Here is a 26,571-nt window from a genome sequence, read left to right on the forward strand (position 1 = left end):
CAAGATTTGAAGTCTTACATCTGAGCAGCACTTTCTGATTAGGAACAAAATCATCAATGAGAAATAATTATCTAAATAACTTTTTATATGGACTTAAGCCTAATATCTGGGAAGTGTAATCCCTTGAACTCTTAAAGAAATATACTGATGACTTTACTCTTTGGTTATACTTTCCTTTTGGGTGTTTAAAACCATATAGTTGGCCCAAATAAATCAGTTTATTTTTACACTTAAGCCAATTGAGGATCTGTTCCTCAGGGGTCACATGGGCTTGGGAGGAGCTCCTGGCTCCTTTCTTTTACCAGTTCCATCTATGCGAAGATAATTCAAAGGTCCTGCTCGACAATGTCTGGCTTGACTTGGAAGCATGGATGAGATGTTTCCTCTGAGTTGACCCTCCTCTTTGTAGACTGGACACTGGTTCAAGTCCATCTTGTGGGGTCTCCATGGCCTCCCTGAACAAGAGGACAGGTGACTCACCACAGTTACAGGACATTTTCAGAGATATTCCATAGTCCCCTGGAACTTAGTCAACCTTGGAGGACAAGGAGCAAAACTGTCCTTTAAGTCCCTCTGACCAGATTAGTATAGGCCTCAAAATATGGCTGTTAAACATCCAACAAGGTTAGTTCCACCAGTATGGTACTTTTAATTACCATGTGCTATGTAGATAAAGCTTGGGTAAAAAACCACAAATATTCTCCGATAAACCTTTGAACATGCTTTTTTTAATATTTTATTTTTCTTATTTTATGTTTATGAGTGTATTTATTGCCTGCATGTAAGTGCACTGAGGTCATGCAGTGCCTGCAGAGGTCAGAAGAGGGCATTGGATCCCCTGGAACTGGAATTACCAACGGTTGTTAGCTGTCATGTGGGTGCTAGGAATCAAACCCAGGTCCTCTGCAAGAGCATCCAGTATTCTTAACTGCTGAGCCATCGCTAAGCCAGCTCTTCAGCCCCTAACATGGTGGGTTATTTTGTTTGTTTGGTTGGATTTGCTGTTATTGTTTTATTTAACAAAAGTTTGGTTTCCTATTTCCTTACTATGTCATCTGATCCAAAAGATGGGCTCAGAAGAATGCTGGAATTAATGTCATTTGCCATAAATTACTCTGTATTTCTATTAGGATATTAAGTTACAGGTCATATTTAGTGTTTCAGTATATTTGCATATTTACTGGTGGAAATACTTTGCCAACTAATATCTCTATCAGAAACATATCAATGTTCCCAGTCAAATGGCACTTGAACCTCTTTAAATACTTGGGATAATTTTTCTTTTATCTTTGTTTTGAGGCTGAAAATGTTTTTTTCTTTTTTTAATTTTTAAAAAATTTTTTATTTTATGTGTATGCATGTATTGCCTGCATGTATCAAAGTGCACCCCTGTCATGCAATGCCCGAGGAGGACAGAAGAGGCTGTTGGATCCCCTGGAACTGGAGTTACAGACGGTTGTTAGCTGCTGTGTGGGTGCTGGGATCTGAACATGGGTCTTCTGCAAGAACATTCAGTGTTCTTAACCACTGAGCCATCTCTTCAGCCCGAAAACGTTTTTTTCTAAAAGTTTGATTATTACTAAGATCTCTTTGTGTGAGTTTTTTCATTTATGTCTTTTGCCAATTTTTCTGTTGCGGTATTTACCTTTCAATCAATGAATGGCAATAGTGCTTTCTATATCAAAAGTCCTATTTTCCCTGGTTTTTCATTGGCCTTATTACTTTCTTTAGAATGAGCTCCACTGTTTGTTCATCTCTAAAACTGAGGTAATCCCTGTCCCAATTAATATGCATGGCTGATGGAAAGATTAAATGAAAAAAACTTGTGCAGATGGTTTGAAGCATAAAGGATTTTTTCAATGATGATACTACCCAGAAATAAAAAGGATTGGATTATTCATACAACATGAATTCATAGATAAGCTCCCACTCCTGGCCTTGAAAATATCTTAAAAAACAAGAAATTAGGGGCTAGAGAGATGGCTCAGTGGTTTAGAGCACTGGCTGTTCTTGCGGAGGACCTGAGTTTGGTTGCCAGGACCCACATGGATGCTAACAACCATCTATGACTCCAGTTTCAGGGGCTCTGATGCTCTTTTCTGGCCTCCATGGGGACTGCATGCATGTGTTGCACTTACATATATTCAGGCAAAACCCTGATACACATAAAGTAAATACAAATTTTAAATGATGAGTTAATTTCAACATTAATAGTTACAAGGGATTGCTATAGTTTGGACACTGACTTGTTCCCCAAGGTAGTGCCAGTGGAAGGCACTGGAACTTTTGCAAGATGGGGCCTAGTGGGTGATCCTTGGGTCACTGAGGGTATGTCCCTTCTTTCTCTTTGCTACCTGGGCATGAGGTGAACAGTTTTCCTCTGTCATGCACTCCTATCACACAGTGCTACCTCACCACAGGCCTCAAGACATGGGGCCGACTGATCATGGATTGGAACCTTTAAAACCATGAGCCAAAATAAACCTTTTCTCTCTGTAAGTTAATTATCTTAGATATTTTGTTATTGTGAAGAAAAGCTAACACAAGAATGCTTTGAAAATCAACAAAGATGTTGAATATAAGAGCATTCAGAAACTTATATGATTCCAAGTCTCTACATTAATGTTCTTTACTTTCTATTGAAAATTTGAATTAGCCAAGTACAGATTTGTTATAACAAGAAAGGCACCATATTCAACAGTACATTTACCTCACGTTCATCAGTTATGTCCTGTTCACCTTCCCAAGTGGTGTTATTCTTGGCTCTTCATTTGAAAACAAAAAGAGGTCAGTCAGTGGAACACTCTTCTGCAACAGAATGAGATATTTTTAATTATGTATTTTTATAAATAGGTAAGAAGACAGTATCTAAAAGAATATACAAGGTCTCATTCCCACTGATGCCTCCATCCTCCTCTGCCCTCATCCTGGTTTCCATGGTTTCTTATATGTCCTTCCTTTGTTTCATCATATTTGCAAACAAACACAAATGGATATCACTCCCCTTTTCATACATAAAGTTTGCTTTGTTTTCTACTTAATTTTTTTCAACCTAACAATACATCTTGAAGGCTTGAGATGAAACTTACTGAAAGAGCACTTACCTAGTATGTTCCAGGCCCTATATTCAATCCCAAATCAAAGCAACCCCCTCCCCACATACTCCTGTATTAGTTACTCTTTTGTTGTTGTGATCAAATGTAATAACCAAAAGGAACTCACAGAAGAAAAAGTTTATTTTATATGCTTATGGTTCCAGAGGGATAAGAATCCATCATGATGGGGAGGCATGGCAGCAAGCAGCAGGAACCGAAACCTGAGCGCTTATGTGTTCAAATGCAAACATGAGCGAGCATACTGGAAATAGGATGAGGCTATGAACTCTCAAAGCCAGCCCCAGTGACACTCTTCCTCCAGCAAGGCTATAGGCTATGACCTACCAAACAGAACCACCAACTGGGTACAAAGTGTTGAAATACATGAGCCTGTGGGGGACAGTTCTCATTCAGACTGCCACAACATTTGGAGTTGAAGACCTTTAATAGGAAGACAGTGTAAACACAGGACATTGGCCTTAAACAGGAACATTTTAAAATTCACAAAAAATATAATTATGTGAGAGAGTATATCTGCTAATTAGCCTGATTTAGCCTTTCAATAATGCATGCATATATCAAAATATGTTGTATACCATAAATATATAAGATTATTTTTACCCAGCCAATAAAATTAATTAAATAGAAAATGAATGTAATAAATAAGTAAAATGAAGAGCCCTGCCCTCCCCTCTCCAGTCTTATTTTGGTTTTACCACCACAGTCAGAGAATCTCAGAGTTGAATATTGTGGTAAAAGGTTTGCTTCTTTTTCCTGCTGGGGAATATATTACTCTCTGTCTCTGTCTCTGTCTCTGTCTCTCTCTCTCTCTCTCTGTCTCTCTCTGTCTCTCTCTCTGTCTCTCTCTCTCTGTCTCTCTCTCTCTCTCTCTCTCTCACCAGGTGTTAAGCCCAGAGCCTTGCCCTTACTGAGCAAGCACCTACTACTAAGCTATACCCAAACCTGAGATTTCATTGCAAGCTTCCGTCTTGGCTAGGTGTGGATACATGACTGAATTCCAGCAGATAGAATGTGAGCAGGATATGTAAGCATCACTTCTAGGTGTGATCCAAACCCACCCTCATCTCCTTGTTCTCCCCTACCTGCCTGCAGGATGGTAACCTAGAGTGTAAGCTGCATGTTAAAGATGGCAGAATCATAAGACAGAAAGAGTGGGTTCTTTGACTTACCACTAGACAGAGTATTATTCACTTTGGACTTTATATGGTAAGAAATGCCTGTCTCATAGGCTTGGACTATGAAACCATTTTTAGGTATAATTATAGAATCCAGTATTGCCTTTATTAACACAGACAGCAACTGCAAAGCCCTGCCCTTTCGCCTGTGTGACTCTTCCTAGCAGTCTAAATTCCTGGTCCTGTGGTCCCTGACCATAAATGATCATCAAACTTTCATTAGACTACAGTCTCCTTGCAGGAAGTGACTGTTACTCATGTTCTCATCCTTAGTGCCTAGAACAACTGACATATGGCAGGTGCTTGGTAAATGCTTTTGGATGAATGAATGAATATTGGAACTCCTACAGAGACAATCGATTAATTCACTACTGTACCAGTCAGCTTAATATATTGGATTGCCTTATCCACGCAAAATAAATTCATAGACAAGCTCCCACTACTGGCTTTGACAATATCTTACAAAACAAGAAATTAGGAGCTGGAGAGATGGCTCAGTGGTTAAAAAGCACTGACTGCTCTTGCAGAGAACCCGGGTTTGGTTCCCAGCACCCACGTGGTGGCTAACAACCATCTGTAACTCCAGTTCCAGGGGATCTGATGCTGTCTCTGGCTTCTACAGACATTGCATTCATGTATTGCACTTACATATATGCAGGCAAAACATTCATACTCATAAAACACAAAACAAATAAATTTAAAAACAAGGAATTTCAACATTAATAGTCACTAGGGGTTGCTATAGTTTAGTTCTGTGGTCCCTGAGCATAAGAGACTTGGTCGCCAAGGTAGCGCTTCTTGACCTTTTGGCTAAGATCAAGTGTAGTTTAATACACTTCATCAGGTTGAGTTATTAGAAAATTACTTATATGAAAATTACTTATACACCCTCTAACTTGTATTAATTTCTGTCTTCCTCAGGTGCACAAAATAAATCTAAGCCCTCTTCAAGACAGCCCTTCAACTATTTGACAATATCTCCTAGCTCTCTCATCACAGACTCTCTGGTCTCCAGATTAAATAATCTTTTGTCCTTGAACTGTTCTTCTAAGATTGCAGGGACTCAAACCTTTATCATTGATCAGTCCTCCACTAGATATGCTCAGGGTTGTCACTGCTCCCTATTCAACTGGTACTCAGGATGAACATCATACTCTTGTCATGCACTGACTAGCACATGCCAGACCAATTGCCCCTCAGTCAGGATTCATACATCCATCACAGCAGCTTACTAATTTAACAGTCTTGGAGGAGGATATACCACCTGGTATTAATCTGAGATTGTGATCCAGCCTTCTACCTCTTCTCCCTACCTCAAGGAGAGATCCCTTGCCACTACTGTACACACTACTTCACTATGTGACCTTAGACATGTCATCTCACCTCTCGGATTCATCTCTTGGTAAAAAATGAGGTGTTTGGACCACTTGATTACTGAGGTGTTTTTTTTTTCTAATTCAATAATCCTTTGAATGTACAATGAGACATTATTTGACTAGTGTCTCTCACTCACTCATCTGCCCAGAAATCATAAACTTATCAAAGAATATGGAACTGTACAGGTAGTTTTTCTCAGCCATATTAAGCTATCCACAGATGTCTGGATACTGTGTGATAAACTAGATGTATACATCAGGGACAATGGGTTATGGGCAGCAAGGTCAATAAAAACACACCATCAGCTATTGACAACAAAGCAGCAGGCATGGGGGAAATCAGAGTGTGTCTCCTGGAAAGGTGCTGCCCAGCACTTTTCGACCCAAGGGATAGTGTAGGGGGATTTCAATATGCAGAATGCCTGGTTTGATGCATTGTCAATTTCCTCTTATTTCACAAACTGTACAACCATACCCACCCCAAAAGACCCTCAAGGTACTAGGCAAAAAGCTCTGTTTGCTGGAGGGCATGAAATCTTGTCTATCTCTTGCCCTCGGCCAAGTTCATATACTGCAGACATTTTACATGCTTTTAGCTGATTCATTTCTCTTGCTGTTTCCTCTGGACAGTCCTTGATTCAAGTTTCTGAGGCTGGATCTACCTCCCACCTTAGACCAAGATTCTGTGCATTATTATTTGACCTCTTTTGAAAACCTCATCACCAGTTTTCTAACCAGATCTGGGCATACTCCCCATCGGGGCCTGCATTTCCTGTGGATGATGAGTTGGTTTCCTAGGTGACGGTGGGAAGGAATAGACCTGTTAGCTTGTGGCTTCTGACTCATTCTCTGCAATGGACGTCACAGAATCCTGGCTGAACAAGTGGATGCTGATAATAAGCTTGTGCAGAAGGTAGCAGCGGGGCACTAATGGTTAAGACAATCCCATTGTACAGGCTCGCCCCCCACCAGGCAAGCCAACAGACCTCATAAATACTGGATCTGAAGAAACAAACAGCAGACTTGAAGCCTCTGAACACCCAGTCCTAGATGAATTCACAGAGGAGTCCTATTTACAACCCCAATATTCTGCAACTCTCCCTGTATAATTTCCTTTGCTTTTCTGAAACGTGGAAGAGCCAGGATTCTCTAACAAAATGGCCTGTGGAGGCTGAAAAGGGAGTAATAGCAAAAAATTAAAAATTCTCCTAAATTCCATTTCCTGAGGTGACAGCTGTCTTTAAACTTTCACAGTTTTTTCCCAAAGAGGTAAATAAACTCACAGTGGGCTAACTGATCATCAGAGACCAGAATGAAAAAAAAAAAAATAGTTTAACCTAGCCAGGTGTGGTGGTGCATGCCTTTAATCCCAGCACTTGGGAGGCAGAGGCAGGTGGATCTCTGTGAGTTTGAGGCCAGCCTAATCTCCAAAGTGAATCCACGTCAGCTGGGGCTGCAGGGAGACCCTGCCTCCAAAAGATCAAAAAAAAAAAGGATTAATCTACAAAGCAGTTGGATTTCATGAACTTTGGAGACAAGGAGAAACACACCACACACACACACTTTCCAACTCTCTCTTTTTCTGGCAACTCATCCCAGCTATGTACAAGTCAATGAAAACTGCCTATAATTAAAAAAAAAACTAGAAGCGTTCCTTTGTTTTTCATGTCCCAACCAGAGAAAACTGAATGGATTTTAAGATTCTTTAATTCCTTAAATGACCAGCAAACTTAAAGGTTCCCTACTAAAGATAATGCATCTTGTTTTCCTCGGGGCCTTGAGGGCTGCTTTAAATAGCCTCACCAAGCATCCGAATGAATTAGACAGCAAATGTAGGTTAGCTTTATTTAGACAGATAAAGATAAGCAGAGAAAGTTGTCTGGTTCAAGGGCAGTGCAGCCTGACACAACAGCATTTCTCAGAGGAGGGGAAATTGCTTCGGGAAAGAGAGGTATTTTGGGCAAAGAGCGAAGTTCTTTATATCTCCAGGGACAGAGATGCTACATTCTTTAGCACAGAAGAGTAGGATTTAAGAATGGCCAGCCACTCATTGAAGAAAAGAGCTATAGATTTACAATGTAAAACGGAACTTAGCCTCTCTTCTTCATCTTTTCTCTTTCCCATTGCTTGGGAACACCATCAGAAAAGACAAACTTCTTAGTATATGCTGGGCCAGGAAGCTTGTGCAGCTTCTCTGGGGCAAGTCTTCATATCTTCAGCAAAATCAGGAAATACCTTGTTACCCACAGAGGATTAGTTCCAGGATCCCATGGGATACCAAAACATGAGGATGCTCAATCCCTTATATAGAATGGCTCAGTATGTGCAGAGACCCTATGCACATCCTCCTGCATATTTTAAATCCTCTCTAGATACTTTGTAATGCCTCACACTGTATAAACGCTATGTAAATTGTTGCTATGCTAGACTATCCAGGGGATAATGAGAGGAAAAAGAAATCTATGCATTTTCAGGTCAGATGCAATTTCTTTTCAAATATTCAATTTGAAAATTTGGTTGGTTGAATCAGAATACATAGGATCCGTGGCTATAGCGAGCCCAACTGGATGTTCAGATGGAGAGGCCCTGGAGACGCAGAAGCCCAGTAAGTCGAAATAGACAAATCTGGTGACATTTCATGCATTAGACAAAAATGTAAGTGCTTGAAAAAAGTCAGTGTTATTCCAGTAGCAAGAAGCCCCCTGGGAGAAGGCTGATCAGAAGAATAAAATCCTTACCCTGGATAAAGACCCAACTTTCAAGTGCTTCTAGACCATCTGGTTACAGTACCACCTATAGGAAGGTGGGTTCACCTTCAGTTATGCTAAGGAGATGGGCAAAATACCTAGTGTGTATAATGAGATGGCGTATTTTTCCTTCCCGGAATCCCTACCTCCTAGCATGGTACTTATGGACTGGGTTATGGACATGAAGTCTCCATAAGTATGCCTGCTCTTCTGAAGAATTCAGAAAGCATAACCTCTCTTTTTCTTCTGTCTCTTTTCTAACCGTGCTTTCCCTAATGGTTTGGGCTGCCTCGATGTCTTGGATTTCTTTACCTTCTCTCTAAAGTTCCCTCCCCCTTCCCACCATGTGGCTGCTAGTCTGTCATATATCTGATCTTCGTGCTGGCTCATGCATGACAGCTGCCAAGATTTATGGCTTGCCTGCCCTGAGGATTTTTTTTCCTTAAATTCTAATAAAATTGTCCTAAAGCCTCTGTTTGCATCCATCCTTAAATTCTTTTATGATTGAGACTAAGAACCCTCAAAGGGAACCCTGTTATCCTCTGTTATCAGCATCAATAAATAGGTTTGAATTTTTCTCCTCCTTCTTCCCCTGCACTCCCCGCCCCCGCCCCCAGCTCCCAGGTTATTTTCTGGAAATCACTGTTTCTTTCTACATGTTTTCTGAAAGTAAATGACATATGGAAAGTAGCAGGTATAGAAAAACAGTGTAGTTGTTCTGTTGTTTGCGCTGTGGTGTTGACAGCACCTCTAAGGTTTTGCTGCTTTCTCCTCAGTTGGCAAAAGTCAGATGAGATGTGATGTCTTATAGTACCTGGCCCTAGTTGGAGTTTTAAAACGAAAATGACATTAGATTTATATTATTTGAATAAATTATAATTCTGAGTACTTAATAAAGTTGTGAGTAAACCGATTGATTCCTAATGTATGATGCTTGGTTGTTAAAAACAAAAAACCAAAACTATCTTATTAGTAGTTTGGATTTTTTTTTTTTTTGCCCCACCCCAGTTTGGGTTTTTTTAAAAAATTTACTTTACTTAAAAATTTTTTTGATTTATGTATTTTTATTTTATGAGTGTTTTGTTTACATGTATGTAAGTGCACCTGTGTCATGCAGTGGGACCAGGAATGTGGAAATAAAACACGGAGGTAAAGGGAAAGAAGGAACCCGAGAGAGGAGATTAGTAGGATAAAGGTGTTATTAAGGGAGAAATATGTAAAAAGAGGGTAGTTAAAGGCGAGGGGGAGACTATACAAATAACTATAGGAATAAAGGGGGGAAAGTTCTCCAGATATTCTTAAGCAACCCTATGGGGATGGAAGAAAGCCCGTTCAGAAGCAATATGGTCATTAAATGAAAATCCCAGTGCCAGAGGTGGGTTGCCTGCTATGAACTGTTGGCCTGAGGGACACTAGAGGTCCCCAAAACAACAAAGGCCATTGCCAATAATATTGGTTGTACACTGGAGTTAGACAGAAAAACCCTGTTGCTGAAGATACTGCACAATGTGAATGCCAGAGAGGAAGTAATCAAGCTTGGACTAAGCTGGAAACTCCCTGCCACTGGATGGGTGGCTTTCATGGCACCAAAAGGCAATGCACAGACAACTAGGGAGAAATAATTCTTCTCACCAACAGACCCCAAGTCTTGCATTACCAACATATCAAACAAGATGTTCCTGCTGGTGCAATAGTGGAGTGTCTAGTGTATCTACATCCAGCAAATTTTTGATAGAATATAATGCCTGCTCCTAGGGCTGGAACACACATCTGGTATTGTAGAACTGGCCAACCTCTTGTGGCAGGGGAAAATATAGGCCCCAGTGGGAAGTCATTGCAATTGCTTTGTTAGATGGAAATAATGTACCTACTAAAGTACCAAACAAGCATTTGTGTTTACCTCCATAGGTTAAGTTATTATAGCAGTTACTATTTAGATGTTCTTGCTTTTTGCTGTGTGTGTTTTTTATAGTAGATGGAATCCCACTGAAACTGGCCAGCAGCCCATGGAAAACATATGAGGCAGAGAAACCAAAAGTTCAGTGCCCTGCCACAACAGGAGGAATATCATCCCACACCTACCACCCCCTCCAAGGCTCAGGGACTTTTGCAGAAGAGATTGGCAGAAAGAATGTAAGAGCCGGAGGAAGGGGTGGAGTGTTAACTGGAAATGTCCTCTGACCACTATGCTGGCAAGCTATAGTTACACACCTCCTTTCCACGCTTATTAAGGAGTCAAGGGGGGTGTCAGTTACCCCTCCCACCCAATCAGTTGACCTTAGCTACATGCGGGGGGAGGGGCAAAGGATATATAAGCCAAGAATACCAAGAAGCACCTCTCTCACCATTTGTGCCCCTGTCAGGAGGTCACAGGATCTATATTTGAGTGTGGACTTTACACCGCAGCAGTAAATGTGGGGCACCCATTCTTCTGTAAATAAACCCCTACCCTATGTGCTGTTAAAAAAATTAAATATTTAAAAAAATTTTTTTGAATTTATATATTTTTATGAGTGTTTTGTTTACATCTATATAAGTGCACCAGTGTCATGCAGTACTTCCAAAGGCCAGAAGAGAACATCAGACCCCCTGGAACTGGAGTTACAGATGATTGTGAGCCACCAGGTAGGTGCTGGGAATTGAACATAGGTCCTTAACTGCTAAGTCATCCCTCTAGCCCCTGAAATTATTTTACTTTTAATTGTGTGTGTGTGTATGTGGGTGTGTATGTACAAGAGTGCAAGTGCTTGTGAAGGCTAGAGGCAGTGAATCCCCCGGAGCTGGAGTTAGAGGCACTTGTGAGCTGTCATGTATGAGATGGGAATTGAACTTGGGTCCTCTACAAGTGCATATGTGCTGCCATCTTTCAGCTGTTTTTTTTTTTTTTTGAGTCTCATCATTTTTGAAAATCATACATCTTTACAAATCACCACAGCAATATATCACAGTGAAAAAATTACAACCCTCATGGAGCCAAATCTAAGCTTCATTTTGAGTTAGGCATTCACATTACACTCTGTATTTACTCTTTTACTCATTCCATTCATCTCTTCCTTTAGTAATTATTGACAGAGAACCTACCACACAGAGAAAGCAGTGTCCCTTCAGTCGTTCCCTTCTCTGCTGTCTGTTCTTCTCTGCCTGATTAATTCCTCTTCATTCTGTCCACCCAGGTTCTTCTCCAGTCACTCCTGCTGGTCAACTAGAGTGTATGCTGGAAATGTATCCAACTGGGAAATACTGTTTGCACTTTAGCCAAAGTACACACAAACTTGACTTACTGCCAAAACCTCAGTATATTTTTAACTCTTTGTGAGATTGGAAAGTCAGCTAATCTCTTAAGTCATTATAACTCTAGGAGGGTGACAGGCTGCCAATAGGAATGACTATATTAATTTATTTTTTATTTTTATTTTTTGGTCTTTATTGAGACAGGGTCTCCCTGTAGCCCCAACTGACCTGGAATTCAGTATGTAGACCAGGCTGGCCTTGAACTCACAGAGATAGGCCTGCCTCTGCCTCCTGAGTGCTAAGATTAAAGGTGTGTACCACCACGCCCAGCAGGAATGATTATATTTATAAAGAGATTCAAAAGATCTAGCTGAGATCCTGATACCATGTGAATTCCAATATTATATCAACTTTTAATGAAACCAATCCTATAAAATTTTCATGTATACAGTTATAAGAATCTAATTTTTAAAAAAGAAAGCACCTATTTATTTCTTTTTGGTAAAGAGATTAATATTTCTATTTGAACTGAGCTGAAAATTTTAATAATACCCCTGGTATCAAGATTTCTTGCTCTAACATCACATCACTATTGTTAGAATATATTTATTAGAATTTCTCAATTTATGCTGACAATGTAGACTTTTAAATGTTCTTCAAATAAAGCAACTTTGTAACTTGTTTTTAGTATTTCTAAGTGTAGATAATAACCCATTTACATGGAAGGACAGAGCAAAATTCTAATCAGTTGCTGATACAGATAAATAAAATATAGTGTATGTAACTTGTAAAACTATGGTGATTTCTCATTTGTGTTTTTCTGTGTTCCTCATGTTTGCTGTGCCAAATATGATTTCAGTAATTTTATAACACTCTAAAGAAGAAAATATTTTAACAGTGTTTGCCTGGGTAAAATAAGACCCACACATTTTATTTTTATTTGATGACATTTGTGTCTCTTCAGCATGACATTGGCGTTCTTCCTCTTCTGATGCAACTTCCTGCTCTGTTTTTGTTTGGGCCTGGGATTGTTTCAGCCTCCCCCTTCCACAGAGTCCTTCAGCTTGTCCTGAGGTACTGAGCAGCACTTTGTTTTCTGTGTCTCCTCCTCTTCTGTTTTCTGTGCCAACACCTACATATAAACATCTAGCAGTCTATCTAAATGAACACATACTCACATGCTCTCAAACACACACACACACACACACACACACACACACACACAGCCTCAGCTCTTCCATCCTCCCACAGGGAGCTCACACCACTCTGGCTGTTTGCCAGCCCTGTGGACAAACACAAACAAAAAATTCCTCATGTCAGTTCTGTGATCAGAACCAGCACTAAGGACGCTTAGCTTTGCTTCTCGAAAAGTACTTAGGGCTCTTAGATCAAGAGGGGAAGTTGGTCATACAGATTAAAGGTGGTAGAGGCAAATGCTTCAAGCTATATGTCATGGTAATGACAGAAGGAACAAGAATTGGGATTCCTCTACCTGAAGAGCTTTGTCTACTTACAGTCATGTACTAATACCTCAAGATAGCCCAGGTCACCTGACAACTGTCTCCCCTATTCCCTTGCAATCCTGGTTTAGATGGTTTATCTCCCTTCCCCCAGTAAGCCATTTGACTGAAAACTTTTGGACAGGGACATTGGCTGTCTCAGCTTTTATTTTAGTAACTGGTACATGTTGAGTATCAACACGTGCTCAAAGAATGAATGGAATCCACACTCTCCTCTCATGGGAAAAAGTGACTAAGTTTTAGTGGAGGGAGAAAGACAAGGCTGTTTGCATTGCTATCTCTTCTTTGCTCTATGATTAGCAGTGAGTGAAAAGTTGAACTCATACCACGAGCTAGTTGTAAAAGTAACTCAGCAGCAAATAATGCTGCCTCATGCCTGGTCATCTCCCCACCATGTCTTCTAGTGACCAATAAATAGGTCCAAACTTACCCACAAGAGGAGTCTCTCAAAACCTTGCCAGAGCAATTCAGAAGAAACATGTTAGTAATGGGAAAATGTAGAACACAGCCTTTATTTATTTTTATTTATTTATATACTTATTTTTTATCTTTTTGAGGCGGGGTCTCCCTGTAGCTGCAGCTGGCCCGGATTCTCTATGGAGACCAGGCTGGCTTTGAACTCACAGAGATCTGCCTGCCTCTGTCTCCTGAGTGCTGGGATTAAAGGCATGTGCCACCACACCCAGCTAGAACATAGCCTTTAAATTGACAGGTAAGATCCATGTCTCAGAGTAAAATGTTTCAACATTTAAGATGACTTAGTATCTAGAAAGGGTAAGGATGAGTTGGAATTGTATTCAAGTCCTCCTCCTCCTCCTCCTGCTCCTCTTCTTCCTCCTCTCCCCCTTTCTCCTTCACATTAAAATTCCACAATGTTTAATACAAAGGTGAACCCTGATCCTCATGGTGGGTGTATCAGTAGGATTTCTGGTAGCAAGCATAGGTACCAGGGCTTTGGAGGAATCTTTCCTGGGTTCACATTGACCAAGGTCAACTGACATCAGGGTCCCATCATACTGGATGAGGAGGTCTTTGATCTTCTTCCAAGCCTTGTCCACTTATTTCTGGTAATAGGCTACCACGGTTTTGGAGATGGATTATCTGATGCCATAAATCTAGACCAGGTGACCACAACCCTTCACACAAACAGTTCACACAGACCCAGATGCCCACACCAGCAAACCACTCCTTCCCAGAAACAGAACCCATTCCAGCAACTTGAATAAGTGTGTGCAGCTCTATCACCTCCAGGGGGATGCCAGGACATGTTGATCAGGCCACTTCTCCATGTGTAGTGTGCTATGGCTGTGGCTGTCTTCTTGTGACCAAAAGACTACAGTGGACCCTTGGACAGTAGTTGTAAACCTGGATGTCAGCTCCTATCCTGAGGCAGTGCCACTAAAAAAGGGCTCAAGTCTCCCCACCACACATAGGGTCTCACTATGTAGCCTGGCTGGCCTGAGCTCACTATATAGACCAGGATGACCTCAAATTCAGAGATCCTCCTGTCTCTACCTCCCAAGTGCTGGGATTAAAGGCATCTGTCACCATACTTACCAGGGCTCAATTCTTTACTTGTAAGATCTCAGTTTTATTTGCATCAACACCATAAAAAGAGAGGTTTAATTGTCTTCCTTTTACATGTAGAGAAAGTGGGGGTTGCAAAGATCAGATTTAGGGAGCAGTCTTGTGCTGACACTCAACAGAGTTAAGATTTGAACCTGGGCTCTTTGTTCCTCCTAAGAGCTAGTTTTTGTTTGCTTGTGGGTTTTATTTTGTTTTTTTGTTTGTTTGTTACAGGCATGTGTCATCAAGTCCAATTCCAAGAGCTATTTTTAAGACACTGACATCATTTCAGAGAGATTGAAAAATAAAGATTGAATGTTGGGTTAGGGGTATAGCTCAGTGGTATAGTGCTTGCTTTTAGCATATGCAGGGCCCTGAGTTAGATCTCCAGCACTGCCCCCGCCACCGTCTCTCAAAAAGCTTATTGAATATTTATTGAACATTGACTGGGGTTGCATCTGACACCGGGAAATACGGGAGGCTAGAAAAATTATCCTATGCTCAAAGGACTAAGTTTCAAGCACGAGAGGCTAACACAGAGGCTGCTAACTGAATGACAAATGAAACAGCGTTGGGGGAAGGAGATGGTCACAGCTGTTGGAGAGCTAAAGGAAGAGTGGGCTCAGCTTGCAGAGAACCTGGGAAACACCACAGAACACAGGAAGGCAGCTCTGAGCTGGGCTGGGGGCGAGCCCACGTGTTGGGATGCTACAGAGGAAAGGAATGGGTACCCAGGAGGGTGAAAAAGTTCACACGAGTTCAGTGAGTTCAGCCTAGGGCTGGAATGGTACAAGGTGAAGACCGGGTGGAGCCAGACCACAGAAGCTTTTGAATAAGAGTCTGAACTTGAAATGGGGACTTATTGAAGGTTTTTGACTAGGGAAGGCAACAGTCCAATTAAATCCTTGATTAAAGCATCCCAAATTATTGCTGAACCCATCCTGACACCAGCACACAAACTTGCAAAACAGCAAAATATAGGAAGTCAGTATTCTTAACACTAAAACCACCACCAACCAAACACTGACAACAGCAAACAAAAATACAAAGGCCGCTTACTTGCTTACTTCTGAGGAAAGAGCCAGCAAGGGGCTCTGTGCCCAAATCCTTGAGAGTTCAAGCCCTCTGTCCCCTCCCCCATCCTTCTGCCTCAGCCAAGAATGGCCCCACTTCTCCTGACTGGAGGCCATGCCTGCCCACCCAAACCCCTAAGGGCAACAAAATGTAACCCCTCCTCCCCTCAGAGAAAAAAATTCCAGCTGGGAAATGATAGTCCCTTTCCCTTCCTTCCTGTTGGGCGGCCAGCCCAGGAAGATTGCTGCCCTGTTCCCTCACCTCAGCTACCATACCCACTCGCTAGAGTGGGAACTGGATCCTGATGGCTTAATTGAGTTAAAAGGGAAAGTGCAGGTCCTCTAAAAGCCTGTCGATGGCTTCAGAGAGGCACTCTGAAAACCCTGTGGTGGTGGCAGTGGTGGTGGGTGGCTCGTCCCTGGGCTAGGGAAAAGCAAAGTGAATTTCCCAAAGCACAGGATTCAGAAGCACTGAAAGCCGACTGCCCCAGGGCCTGCAGAAAGGGCTTGTTTACATTTTTCTCTTGGGCTGAAACCCATCTATTTAAACTTTAACCGGAGGCAATTATAAACCGGGGAAAGTCGGACATGGCAGCCTGGACAGGACACGAGTCAGATGCCAGCAGTCTGGTACTGAGAGAGGAAAGAGGAATATTTTGAGAACGGGGTCAAGGAAGAACAACGGAGGTCTGAGAAATAAAAAGTGTCACCTGATGGCTGGTCCTCAGAAGAGGCACAAGAAGGACTGAAGTGACAGGGGAGGGGTGGGGTGGCAGGGAGGGAGGGGGGCAAGCCCTGGAAGACAACAATCTCTGAAACCTGTAACCAGTTCAAAAAGCCCACCTACAAACATCCCATGGCTACAGCTCTGAGTCCACCATCTTCCTCTGTCAAGGCCAAGAATGGCTCCATCCTCCTGATTTGGGAGAGACCATTCCATCCATCTTAAACCCAAGATTCCTTGGGTTCTTTTCTGGTTCACAAGACACTTTTTTTTTTTTTTTTCTGAGTTCTCACTTGGTGGGAGGAGGGAAGGCAGCTTCCAGGGCCTCTTTTATAAGGGCACTAATCTCATTCATGAGGGCTCTGGCCTCATGTCCTAATAATCACCTTTGCTTCCTTCCTGGGTCAAAAGAGCATTAACTTGGAGAATCAGCTGTTAGGTGAGGCCAATGTAAGATGGTTCACTTGGCAACACAGACACTTCTCTCCAAAGTCTAAGCCTCTACCTCACTGGTTTTTCCTGACAAAGGCCTACATGGTAGCCTTGATGCCCAGCAGCCTACGACATACCCAATATGACTGAGGCCCTAACTCAGGTAGCAGAACTGTTCCGTACACTACTAGATCTGAGCTCTAGACTTGGTGAATCCCTCCAACCAGTGCAAAAACAGAGAGCTACTCCAAAATGACTCTTTTAATTTTGAACTTGAGATCACTGGGGGGGGGGGGCTGCACTTGGCATCATGGCCAATTTTAGATGAATTTTAACAATATATAGAGGGCTACAGGATCCCAAATTCCTATATTGAAAAAAATCTCAGTACCAGAGTGATGATGGTATTGGGAGTAGGGGCTTTAGCAGGTAATTCTCAGGTCATGAGGCCAGACCTCATAATGGGATTAGTGTCCTTACAAAAGGAGCCCCAGAGAGCTGCCTTCTCTCCTTCCACTGTGTGAGGGCATAGCAAGAAGGTGGCTGCCTATGAATCAGAAAAATGGCCATCACCAGATATCAAATCTGCCAGTGTCTCAGTATTAGACTTCCAGTTTCCAGAATCCTGAGAATACATTGCTATAGATTATGCCACCCAGTCTACGGTGTTTTGTTATAGCACCCCAAATGCACTAAGACAGCAATCCTTGGTCCCCTCCCAGGCCAAGCAGCCTGACACTCTACTTAGCGATGCTCAGTCCTTTAGGTTTTAAGCGTCTTAATTTTGATGTCTCTATTAAACATGTATTGTGCAGAAGACAAGCCTTTACCTCAGCTGTTATCAGACAATTTCTTAGCAGGATTCACTTTTCACTAGTTCTAGCCAGCCTGGCTCCAGGGCCCTATGGGAAGACTATCTACGTGGACAGAGGTCCTGGGAATTACAGTCAAAAGTCAGGCAGGAGGCATGGAAGGACCAGAGAGAAATCTTTGTATAACAATTAGATGCCAACATAAGTCAGTTCATGGAGCCAGTAGCCCAAAGTCATCCTAATTTTCTATGAGTCCTCCTCTCAGCTCCCAGTCTTTGCCTGGGAAAGCCATCTGGGACCCAGACAGAAGCACCTAGGTAAGGTCAGAGGATTAGCAGAGTACCCTGTGGTGTTCAAGGCCCTGGTGATGGTCTTTCAGGGTAAACAGGCCAAGGTCATAGGCTTCTCTCCAGACCGGTTTGCTCCTCTCACCAGAAGGTCTGTCCTGCAGCTCCAAACCACTCTCGACTCCAACCAATCATCTAAAAAATTAATGACGCTATTTCCAAGAATCTGGAGGGATCCTTGCAAACTCATCATGATGGGTGACAGATCCCAAGGTAGAATCTTTGTTTATGTGGGGGCAGGGCACTTCATAAAAAGAAGATAACACAGTGTTTATTACTTGCTGAATTTTTACTTCTTCAAGTTTGCATGGGTAGAAATCCTTTCCTCATTCTCCGATCCCTGGGGAGAAAGAAGGCCAGATTCCAATGTCTTTTGCAGGGTGGAGTCCTGTGATCATGACTGCCTAAGATGTGCCAAGAGCTATCTGGAAGTCTCAGAGGGATATACATGTTGCCCAACACCTAACACAGGGTGTTAGACCATGGGAGAGACATTTTGTAAAGCCAGGCATGAAATCTCAAGAGGAAATCTAGGGAACTATATATAAACCAGACAGGCGGCAAAGAGCAGTAGTTAGAAATGTAGTTCCAGGAGCCAGGCTGTGCAATATTAGCTGTGGAACCATGAGCAAGCAACTTAACCCCTCTGGGCCTCAGTTTCCTCATCCAAAAAATTCAGACAGTAGGTCCCATGAGTTACATGAATTAATATTTAAAGGATTAAGTGTGTTAATACTTAAAATACATTCAGCTCTGGATAGTGGGATGATTACCTTTCATGTCAACTCAACACAACTTAGAATCATCTGGGGAGAGAGTCTCAACGGATTGTTTACATTGAATTGGCTTGTGGACTTGTCTGTGGGGCGTTGTCTTAAGCTAAATGATATGGGAAATCCCAGTCCACAGAGGACAGCACCATCCCCTAGGCAGGCAGTCCTGAACTTTGTAAAGAAGCTGAGCTAAGCACAAGCATGCAGGCAAGCAAACTCACAGGCAAGCAAACTCACAGGCAAGCAAACTCACAGGCAAGTAAGCATGCATGCAGTCATTTCTCTCTGCTCTTGTTTGTGGGTGTGATGTGACAAGCTATTTTAAATTTCTGCCACGTTGACTTCTCTGCTATGATGTACTTACTAGAACTTGGAATCCCGATCTAAACTAAACACTTTCTCTCCTAAGTTGCTTTTCCACAGTAACAGAATGAAACTAGAACAGATGGGGAGTGACATGTGTAAAAAATCACATGGCTAGGATGGAAGGCCTGGACACTGTTGGCTGTTGGTTCTATGATAGACAAGGTCTTCAGTTGGCTACAACAGCATGAAAAGGCAGACAGATCTCTTGATGCTTTCTTTTTCCTACAGTATGAAGTTCCATTCTAAATTCTAATGATAAGCGCTCGGTCTGGTGCCTGAACTGGAAATGGAATCCCTCCATTTGAATCCCTCAGACTGTCCCAGGTGTGAGGCCTGTGCATTACTAAATGTTGCATGGAGCTGTCCTTCCTGGAAACCTCTGTACCATGCCAGGGTTCTAGAATACAGGACAGTCATATTCAGAAAGGCAGAGGAGCTGAGATGCCAGCAGGTGGTAAGAAAAAGGAAGGGCCATGCAAGAGGAAACCAAACACCAGGAAAAAAGCAGAAAAGCCGAAGTAAGTACAGGAAACTTTTTTTGTCTATTTTTGGCCAAGTGGAAAAAAAAAAAAAAAAAAAAAAAAAAAAAACAAGCACAAGAGAATCAGACAGAGCCAGTGAAGGAAAGGAACAAAGACAGGTCAGAACTGCAGATACAGGCTAATTACCTCACCCTCCTCCCGTGCGGGGCTGCAGGCAGAGCCCACGAGCCCAATCATGATTTCATCGTGCAGGCTTCCTTCCACTTTTTTAATTTTCTTACAAAGTCCATCAATTCTATTGCGCTTTGGGAAGTAGAAACAGGACCTATCTTTAGGAAATTCAAATGCCAACAGACCTCAGATGAAAAGGGTAAGAAGAGTTGGTGTGACCAGGACAAATATCAAATCACAAATATTTGAAATTCTTCCCCTCTGTGCCCTAAGAAGAGAAGTGCCTTTGTTTGCTGAACTGGCTCCCAGAACCTCTTGGCCCTTGTCCTGTTGTGTGGGATATTGGATGGGGGAGGAGAAGTCAAAAGAAGGAAAAATATTAGTCAAGTGCCTACTATGTATCTGTCCCTCCATTAGATGCAAGAAAATCAACTATGAGCACAACAGGCCCTGTCCACAGGGAGCTAACACTCTTTTTCTAAGATTAAAAAAATTATTTTTAATTTATGTATATAAATGTTTTGCCTGCATATATGTAAGTACACCTGTGCATGCAATGCCCATGGAGGCCAGAAGAGGGCGTTGGGTCCCTTGGAACTGGAGTTACAGACTGTTGTTAGCTGCCATGTGGGTGCTAGGAACTGAACCCAGGTCCTCTGCAAGAGCAGCCAGTGCTCTCAACCAATGAGCCATCTCCCAACTCCTACTCATTTTCTTTCTTTTTTTTTAAACTTAAATTGTGGTAAAACAACATTCATGAATGAATGTTCACACTGTTACACAATTGATTTCCAAGAATTTTCCCTCTTACAAAGTTGAAACTCTACCCATTAAATAACTCCCATTTGACGGATAATCACAGTTTTACTTTCCATCTTGAGGAATCTATTTTAGGTTCTCATAGAAGTAAAATTATTTAATATTTCTCTTTTTCTGTGATTAGCTTATATCACTCAGCATCATGTTCTCAAGGATCATTTATGTCATAGCATGTCAGAAAATCCTTCCCTTCAAAAGCTGAATAGTGTTACATTCTAGATATGCCATGTTTTACTCATTTATTCATCTGTTTATGGATACTTGGGCTGCTTCTACCTCTTAGCTATTTTGAATAATGCTGCTATGAACATAGGTGAAAATATTTCTTCAAATTAACCCCCTTCCTCCTCCTCCTCTTCCTCCTCCTCCTCCTCTTCTTCCTCCTCTGACTAGGTCTTACTATGTAGCCTAGGCAATCCTACTGCTTCAGTAGGAATTCAGATTTCTGATCAAGATATTGTTGTTCTAAGCCTTTGAAGCACTTACTTGCTCTAAACACAAAGCAATGGCTATTGTATTAGTCTGTTTTGCATTACTATAACAAAATACACAAGGCTTGGAATCTTTATAAAGAGGTTCATTTAGTTTATAGTGCTAGAGGCTGAAGAGCCTATATCTGGTAATAATCTTCTTGCTAAGTTTCAAGATGGCACAGGATATCATGTGACAAGAGACAAGATATATATGTGTCCTCTGGTCTGTCTCTTCTTACAAAGCCACCTGCATTCAATCAAGGGGGTTCCATCCTGGTGACCTTATCTAATCGTAATCACCTCAAGCCCCACCCCAAAGCACTATAGTCGTGGTCACGTGAGCACCATGCCTAGCTAAACTAACATTCTTTAAAGAAGTGTCTTCCATCGTATTTGCATTATTCATTCACTCATCCATAGGCCCAACTTAATTATTTAAATTTTTCTACTTATTTATTTTTATTTTAAGTGTATGTGTGTTTTATCTGCGTGATTATAGCATGCATGCAATGTCTGTGGAGGCCAGAAAAGGACGTAGGATCCTCTGAAACTGGAGTTAGAGACAGTTGTTAGCCATCATATGGGTGCTGGGAACCAAACCTTGGTCCTCTGCAACAGCAGCCAGTGCTCTTAACTGCTGAGACATTTCTCCAGCCCTCAACTCAATTTTTAACTGCACAGAGACCTGTGTTATTTATCCTTGTATCTCCACTTCCTGTACAATGTGAGCACATAGTAGGAGCTCAAAAAAATACTTGTTGAACAAAATATTTTTACATTTCTTAGTCACTACTGTTGCAGCTGGCTGCTTTACATATTTTAATAAATAAGTTTTGCAATTTTAATGACTGCTATTTTGATTATATTTACATACTGTTAGTTTCTATAAGGAGAGTAGTATAAAAAAAATCTAGACCTCAATCAAAATTCACTTACTAGATGAAATGCCACTGGCAATTCCTTCCCACCCGCTCTGCTGAAAATCAGCTTCCATACTTATTCCTGTCTTGCTTTTTCTCGTCCTCAAGTTATGACACTGCACAGACCCTGAGGACACTCACCAGGGGTCTCCACAGTCTGTGGGACCTTGGGTAAATGAAGCCAGGCACGGGCTTGGAGCTTGGTTTGCTCAACTTTAAACACTTGCATTAGTGGTTGTTTTGGTCAAGGCACAGGAGGAACTCATAGACTTGCAGCTCTGCCTGTTCACCTTGGCTACGGTTACATAAGAGGCCTTAGTTTCAGTTTTCTCAGATGTAGAAAACAGCATTTACTTCCATTTCCCATTAGCCAGATGACAAAGATTCAACTACAGTGGTCATAAAGCATGAGGACCTGAAAGATGCTGGGAAAATTCTGAGTAGTTTTATATTTAATGATAATTACTGTATGTATCAGCAATGGCTGAAGCAACTTCTATGTGTCTTTCTTTTTTATTATTTTATTTATTATTTTTATTTTATGTGTATGAGTGTATTGCTTGCACATCTCTAAGTGCGTCTTTGTCGGGCAATGCCCACAGAGGTCAGAAGGCATCAGATTCCCCAGAACTGGAGTTACAGAAGGTTGTTAGCTGCCATGTGGGTTCTGGGGCTCAAACTCTGATCCTCTGCAAGAGCAGCCAGTGCTCTTAACTGCTGAGCCATCTCTCCAGCCCCATGTTCTATGCTTCTTTCAAAATACACTGTAGAACTGAACTTTGGGGGTCAAGGTAATTGTTAGACCTAAGTCTTAGAGGCTCAGCTCTAAACAGAAGCTAAACAATTATTTTATCTACCTGTTTCACATCACTATGACAAAATAGATGAGGCCAATTATTTAATAAAGAATTTTAGCTTAGAGTCCTGGCAGTTCTGGATGACGAGCCTGCATCTGATGATACCCTTCCAGCTACCACAGTCCCAAGGTGGCACAGGATATATCATATGGCAAGAGATAAGGTATATGTGATGCACATGAGTGTGTGTGTGTGTGTGTGTGTGTGTGTGTGTGTGTCTTCTGGTCTTTCTCCTCTTCTTATAAAGTCACCAGTGTCAGTCAAGGGGCTCCACACTAATGACCTTACCTAATCCCATTTATTTCCCTAAAGGTCCCTCCTCCTCTAGGCTCCATAGTTAGATTAAATTTCTACTCTGTTAGAGTTAGTAGAAATTAATTAAATTCAAAATGGGAATTAAATTTCCACACATGAGCCCTTGGGGGACATATACAAACTCTATCCAAACATAACAGTTTTTAAAATACAAAAGAAAAAAGTTAAAAACATAGTTGGGGGGCTGGAGAGATGGCTCAGTGGTTAAGAACACTGTTCTTGCAGAAGACCCGGGTTTGAATCCCAGCACCCACATGGCAGCTAACAACTGTCCGTAACTCCAGTTCCAGGGGATCTGACAGCCTCTTCTGTCCTCCACAGGCATTCATTGCATGACACAGATGCGTTTACCTACATGCAGGCAATACATGCATACACATAAAATAAAAATAGTAAACAAAATATATTTTAAAAAACATAGTTGATCCACTATATAGATTTTTTTTATGGACTAGAACTACAAAATGATGACTGGGACTGAAGACAGGGGCCTATTTGGCCCTCAAGTCTGAAAGCTAGCAGAGGATGCTAGAGGAGAGTAGGTGGTAAGCCAGGTTCAGCATCTGAAGCTATGGGGAACATACAGACTCCCTTGTTAAAGAGCCCCAAAAGCCGCCCACTACCTGCCTTGTGTTATGGAATAATGAGGCAGGAAGAAAAGGCACATGTCAGAAAATTGGATCAATCAACCAAATCTCCAGGACTGCATCTAACCTTCTATCCCAGCAGGGAAAGGGAAACTATTAACTCTCCTTACTTGGGCATTATAATTGACTATGAAGAAAATCAAACAGGGCCAGGAACACCTGCAATCTCAACAATCAAGAGCCTGAGACAGGATAGCAAATTTGAGGCCAACCTAGGCTACATAATGAGATCCACCCCAGTTACCTCAAATCTAACAGACTTAGACAGAAACAACAACAAAACAAAAAAGATGGGGCAGCTGGGAGTGGCAGTGCACGCCCAATATCCTAGCGCTTGGGAGGTAAAGGCCAAGTTCAGCTATCATACCAAATTCAAGGTCAGCCTGAGATACAAGAGATCCTGTCTACAAACAAACAACAACAACAACAAAAATTCAGCAAGGTTGATGGGTATGTGGTCAACATATAAAATTCCATTGAAACCTTATTTCTCAGTGGTTATTATATTTAATAGCAAGCAAAGATATCATACTTAATACACAAACTAGTCTCTAGAACAAATATTAAATGAGATGTGGATCCTTTTATGAATAAAGAAGATGCAGATTTTATATATAAATCAATATTTTTAATGTATCTCAGACTGGCCTTGAACACACAATCCTCCTGCTTTAGCTTTCTGAGTGCTGGGATCACAGTAAAGACAATCACTCTTAGTTGTATAAAATATTCTCATGGAAAACATTGAAGATTTGAATAGAAACATATACCATGTTCATGAATCAGACTATCCATTATCATAAAGAATCAGATCTCCCTAAGTTAGTATTTACTCCCAATGCATAATCAATTAAAAAAAATCCCAACTGACTGGGAATATGGACTAATAATCACAAAATTCACATCAAAAATAAAAACAAAAGTACGGGGCTGGTGAGATACCTCAGTGGGTTAAGATATTTGCCACTAAGCTTGACTACCTGAGTTCAATCCCTGGGACCCACATGGTAGAAGGAGAGAATCCATTCTTGCAAGTTGTTCTATGACTTCCACATGCACACACACACACACACACACACACACACACACACACACACGAGTCAGGCATTTAAAAGCTGATAAACAGCTGAGGATAATGGCACATTACGGTAATGTAATTTAAAAAATAAGAGTTCCAAAATGTGGGGTCAAATAACAGGATATACAACATAAAGTGGTTTCAGCAAAAAGAAGCTGATGATTTCAGCTCACAGGAAGTCCACCATTGGTTAGCACAGCCACACAATGACATCATAGACTGGGACATTTTCATTTTTCTGCTTAGCTCATCTCAGTAGGACCTTTTCCAGTGTGTTTCCTTAAGGTAGGACAATGGCTGTCATAGTATTTGACTTCATATTTTCCTCCAACTTTACACAAAGATAGGAAGGGCTAGACTTTTTCTTATGAGCCTTTTTAAATAAGAGCAAGCTTTATCTATCCCCTCCCATCTTTACCCTAACATAATTCCATTTAGTTCTCATCAGAAAGATACACAATCCATGCTCACACTCAAACAAGTTCTGATGGATTCTAATCGCTCCCACTATGGGCTTTTTATTTTGAAGTGCTAAAATATATAAAAAGATGTCATTAACAAAGTAAAAAGGTGAACTTAGAAGATATTTCCCCAGATATAAAAGCACCAGTACATCAAAGCACCAGTACAACCAATCATAAAGAACTCCTTGAGAGCAATAAATACTTGAAAAAAAATTGTCAAAGGATATGAATAGACAAGTCCCAGAAGAGAAAGTCTGATGGCCAATAGACATACAAGGAAATGCTCTGTATCATTAGAAATTAAGGCAAAACAAAATGAAAGTCAACATTTTGTATTCATAGATTGGCCAAAAGATTAAACTCTGAAAATACTAAATGCTAACAAGATATAAAGAAATAGACCTCTTGGGAAACCAAAATCATAATTTATTTGAAAATCGATTCTGAGACCCAGTAGCTTCCCCCTTTAGGTACATTGACTATAGTAATGATTCTCGACCAAGGTGATTTTGCCCCTGAAGAAACATTTGGCAATGTTCGAAGACGTTTTCAGTTGTCACACATTGGAGGCAGGAAGCAGTGGTGCTCCACGGATCTCGTGGGTAGAAGTGAAGGATGCTGTTTGACAGATTTCTCCATAACAAAGAATGACACAGTTCCCTGTGTCAGTAACATCAGGGTGAGTACAACTCTGGCCTGGAAAACCTCTCAGATCATGTTCTGGGAGCCTGGTATGCAAATGTTAATTGCAGCATTGTTTATCAGAGCAAATAGCAAACTAAAAATAACCCACAAGTCCTTAAAGCAAGAGAATGGATAGTAACTTGCTTGTATTCAAAGGAGGGGTGAATATGCAGCAGTTGTAAGAAATGAGCTTATTCTTTGGGCTGAGATATGAAATCTAAAAATCAAAGATGATTAAAATATATAGTGATGCCATGACATTGCATTCTTTCATACTTTACAAACAAGCAACACTATATATTGTTTATGAAATATATATATATACACAATAAAGTATGAAAATATATGGGAATGACTTATGATTTATAGCAACTTCAAGATAAGTTACTTTAGAGAAAAAAAG

General features: G+C 41.2%; 1 protein-coding gene across 11 annotated transcripts in view; it reads right to left on the reverse strand.

Annotated features, from left to right (window-relative positions):
- Positions 1 to 26,571, reverse strand: part of Mkln1 (muskelin 1) — a 377,131-nt gene that overhangs the window by 251,671 nt on the left and 98,889 nt on the right. For 9 of the 11 annotated variants that reach the window (XM_029554914.1, XM_029554911.1, XM_029554909.1 and 6 more), the window contains one exon: positions 2,711 to 2,808. In XM_029554914.1, the coding sequence (XP_029410774.1) occupies positions 2,711 to 2,721 (11 nt within the window). In that variant the 5' untranslated portion in view covers positions 2,722 to 2,808. The remainder of the gene's footprint in view (positions 1 to 2,710; positions 2,809 to 26,571) is intronic. The other 2 variants (XM_029554907.1, XM_029554915.1) reach the window with 1 other exon arrangement.

Source organism: Nannospalax galili, unplaced genomic scaffold (genome assembly GCF_000622305.1).
Source record: "Nannospalax galili isolate Female #2095 unplaced genomic scaffold, S.galili_v1.0 scaffold1065, whole genome shotgun sequence".
In the NCBI taxonomy this organism is placed as follows: domain Eukaryota; kingdom Metazoa; phylum Chordata; class Mammalia; order Rodentia; family Spalacidae; genus Nannospalax; species Nannospalax galili.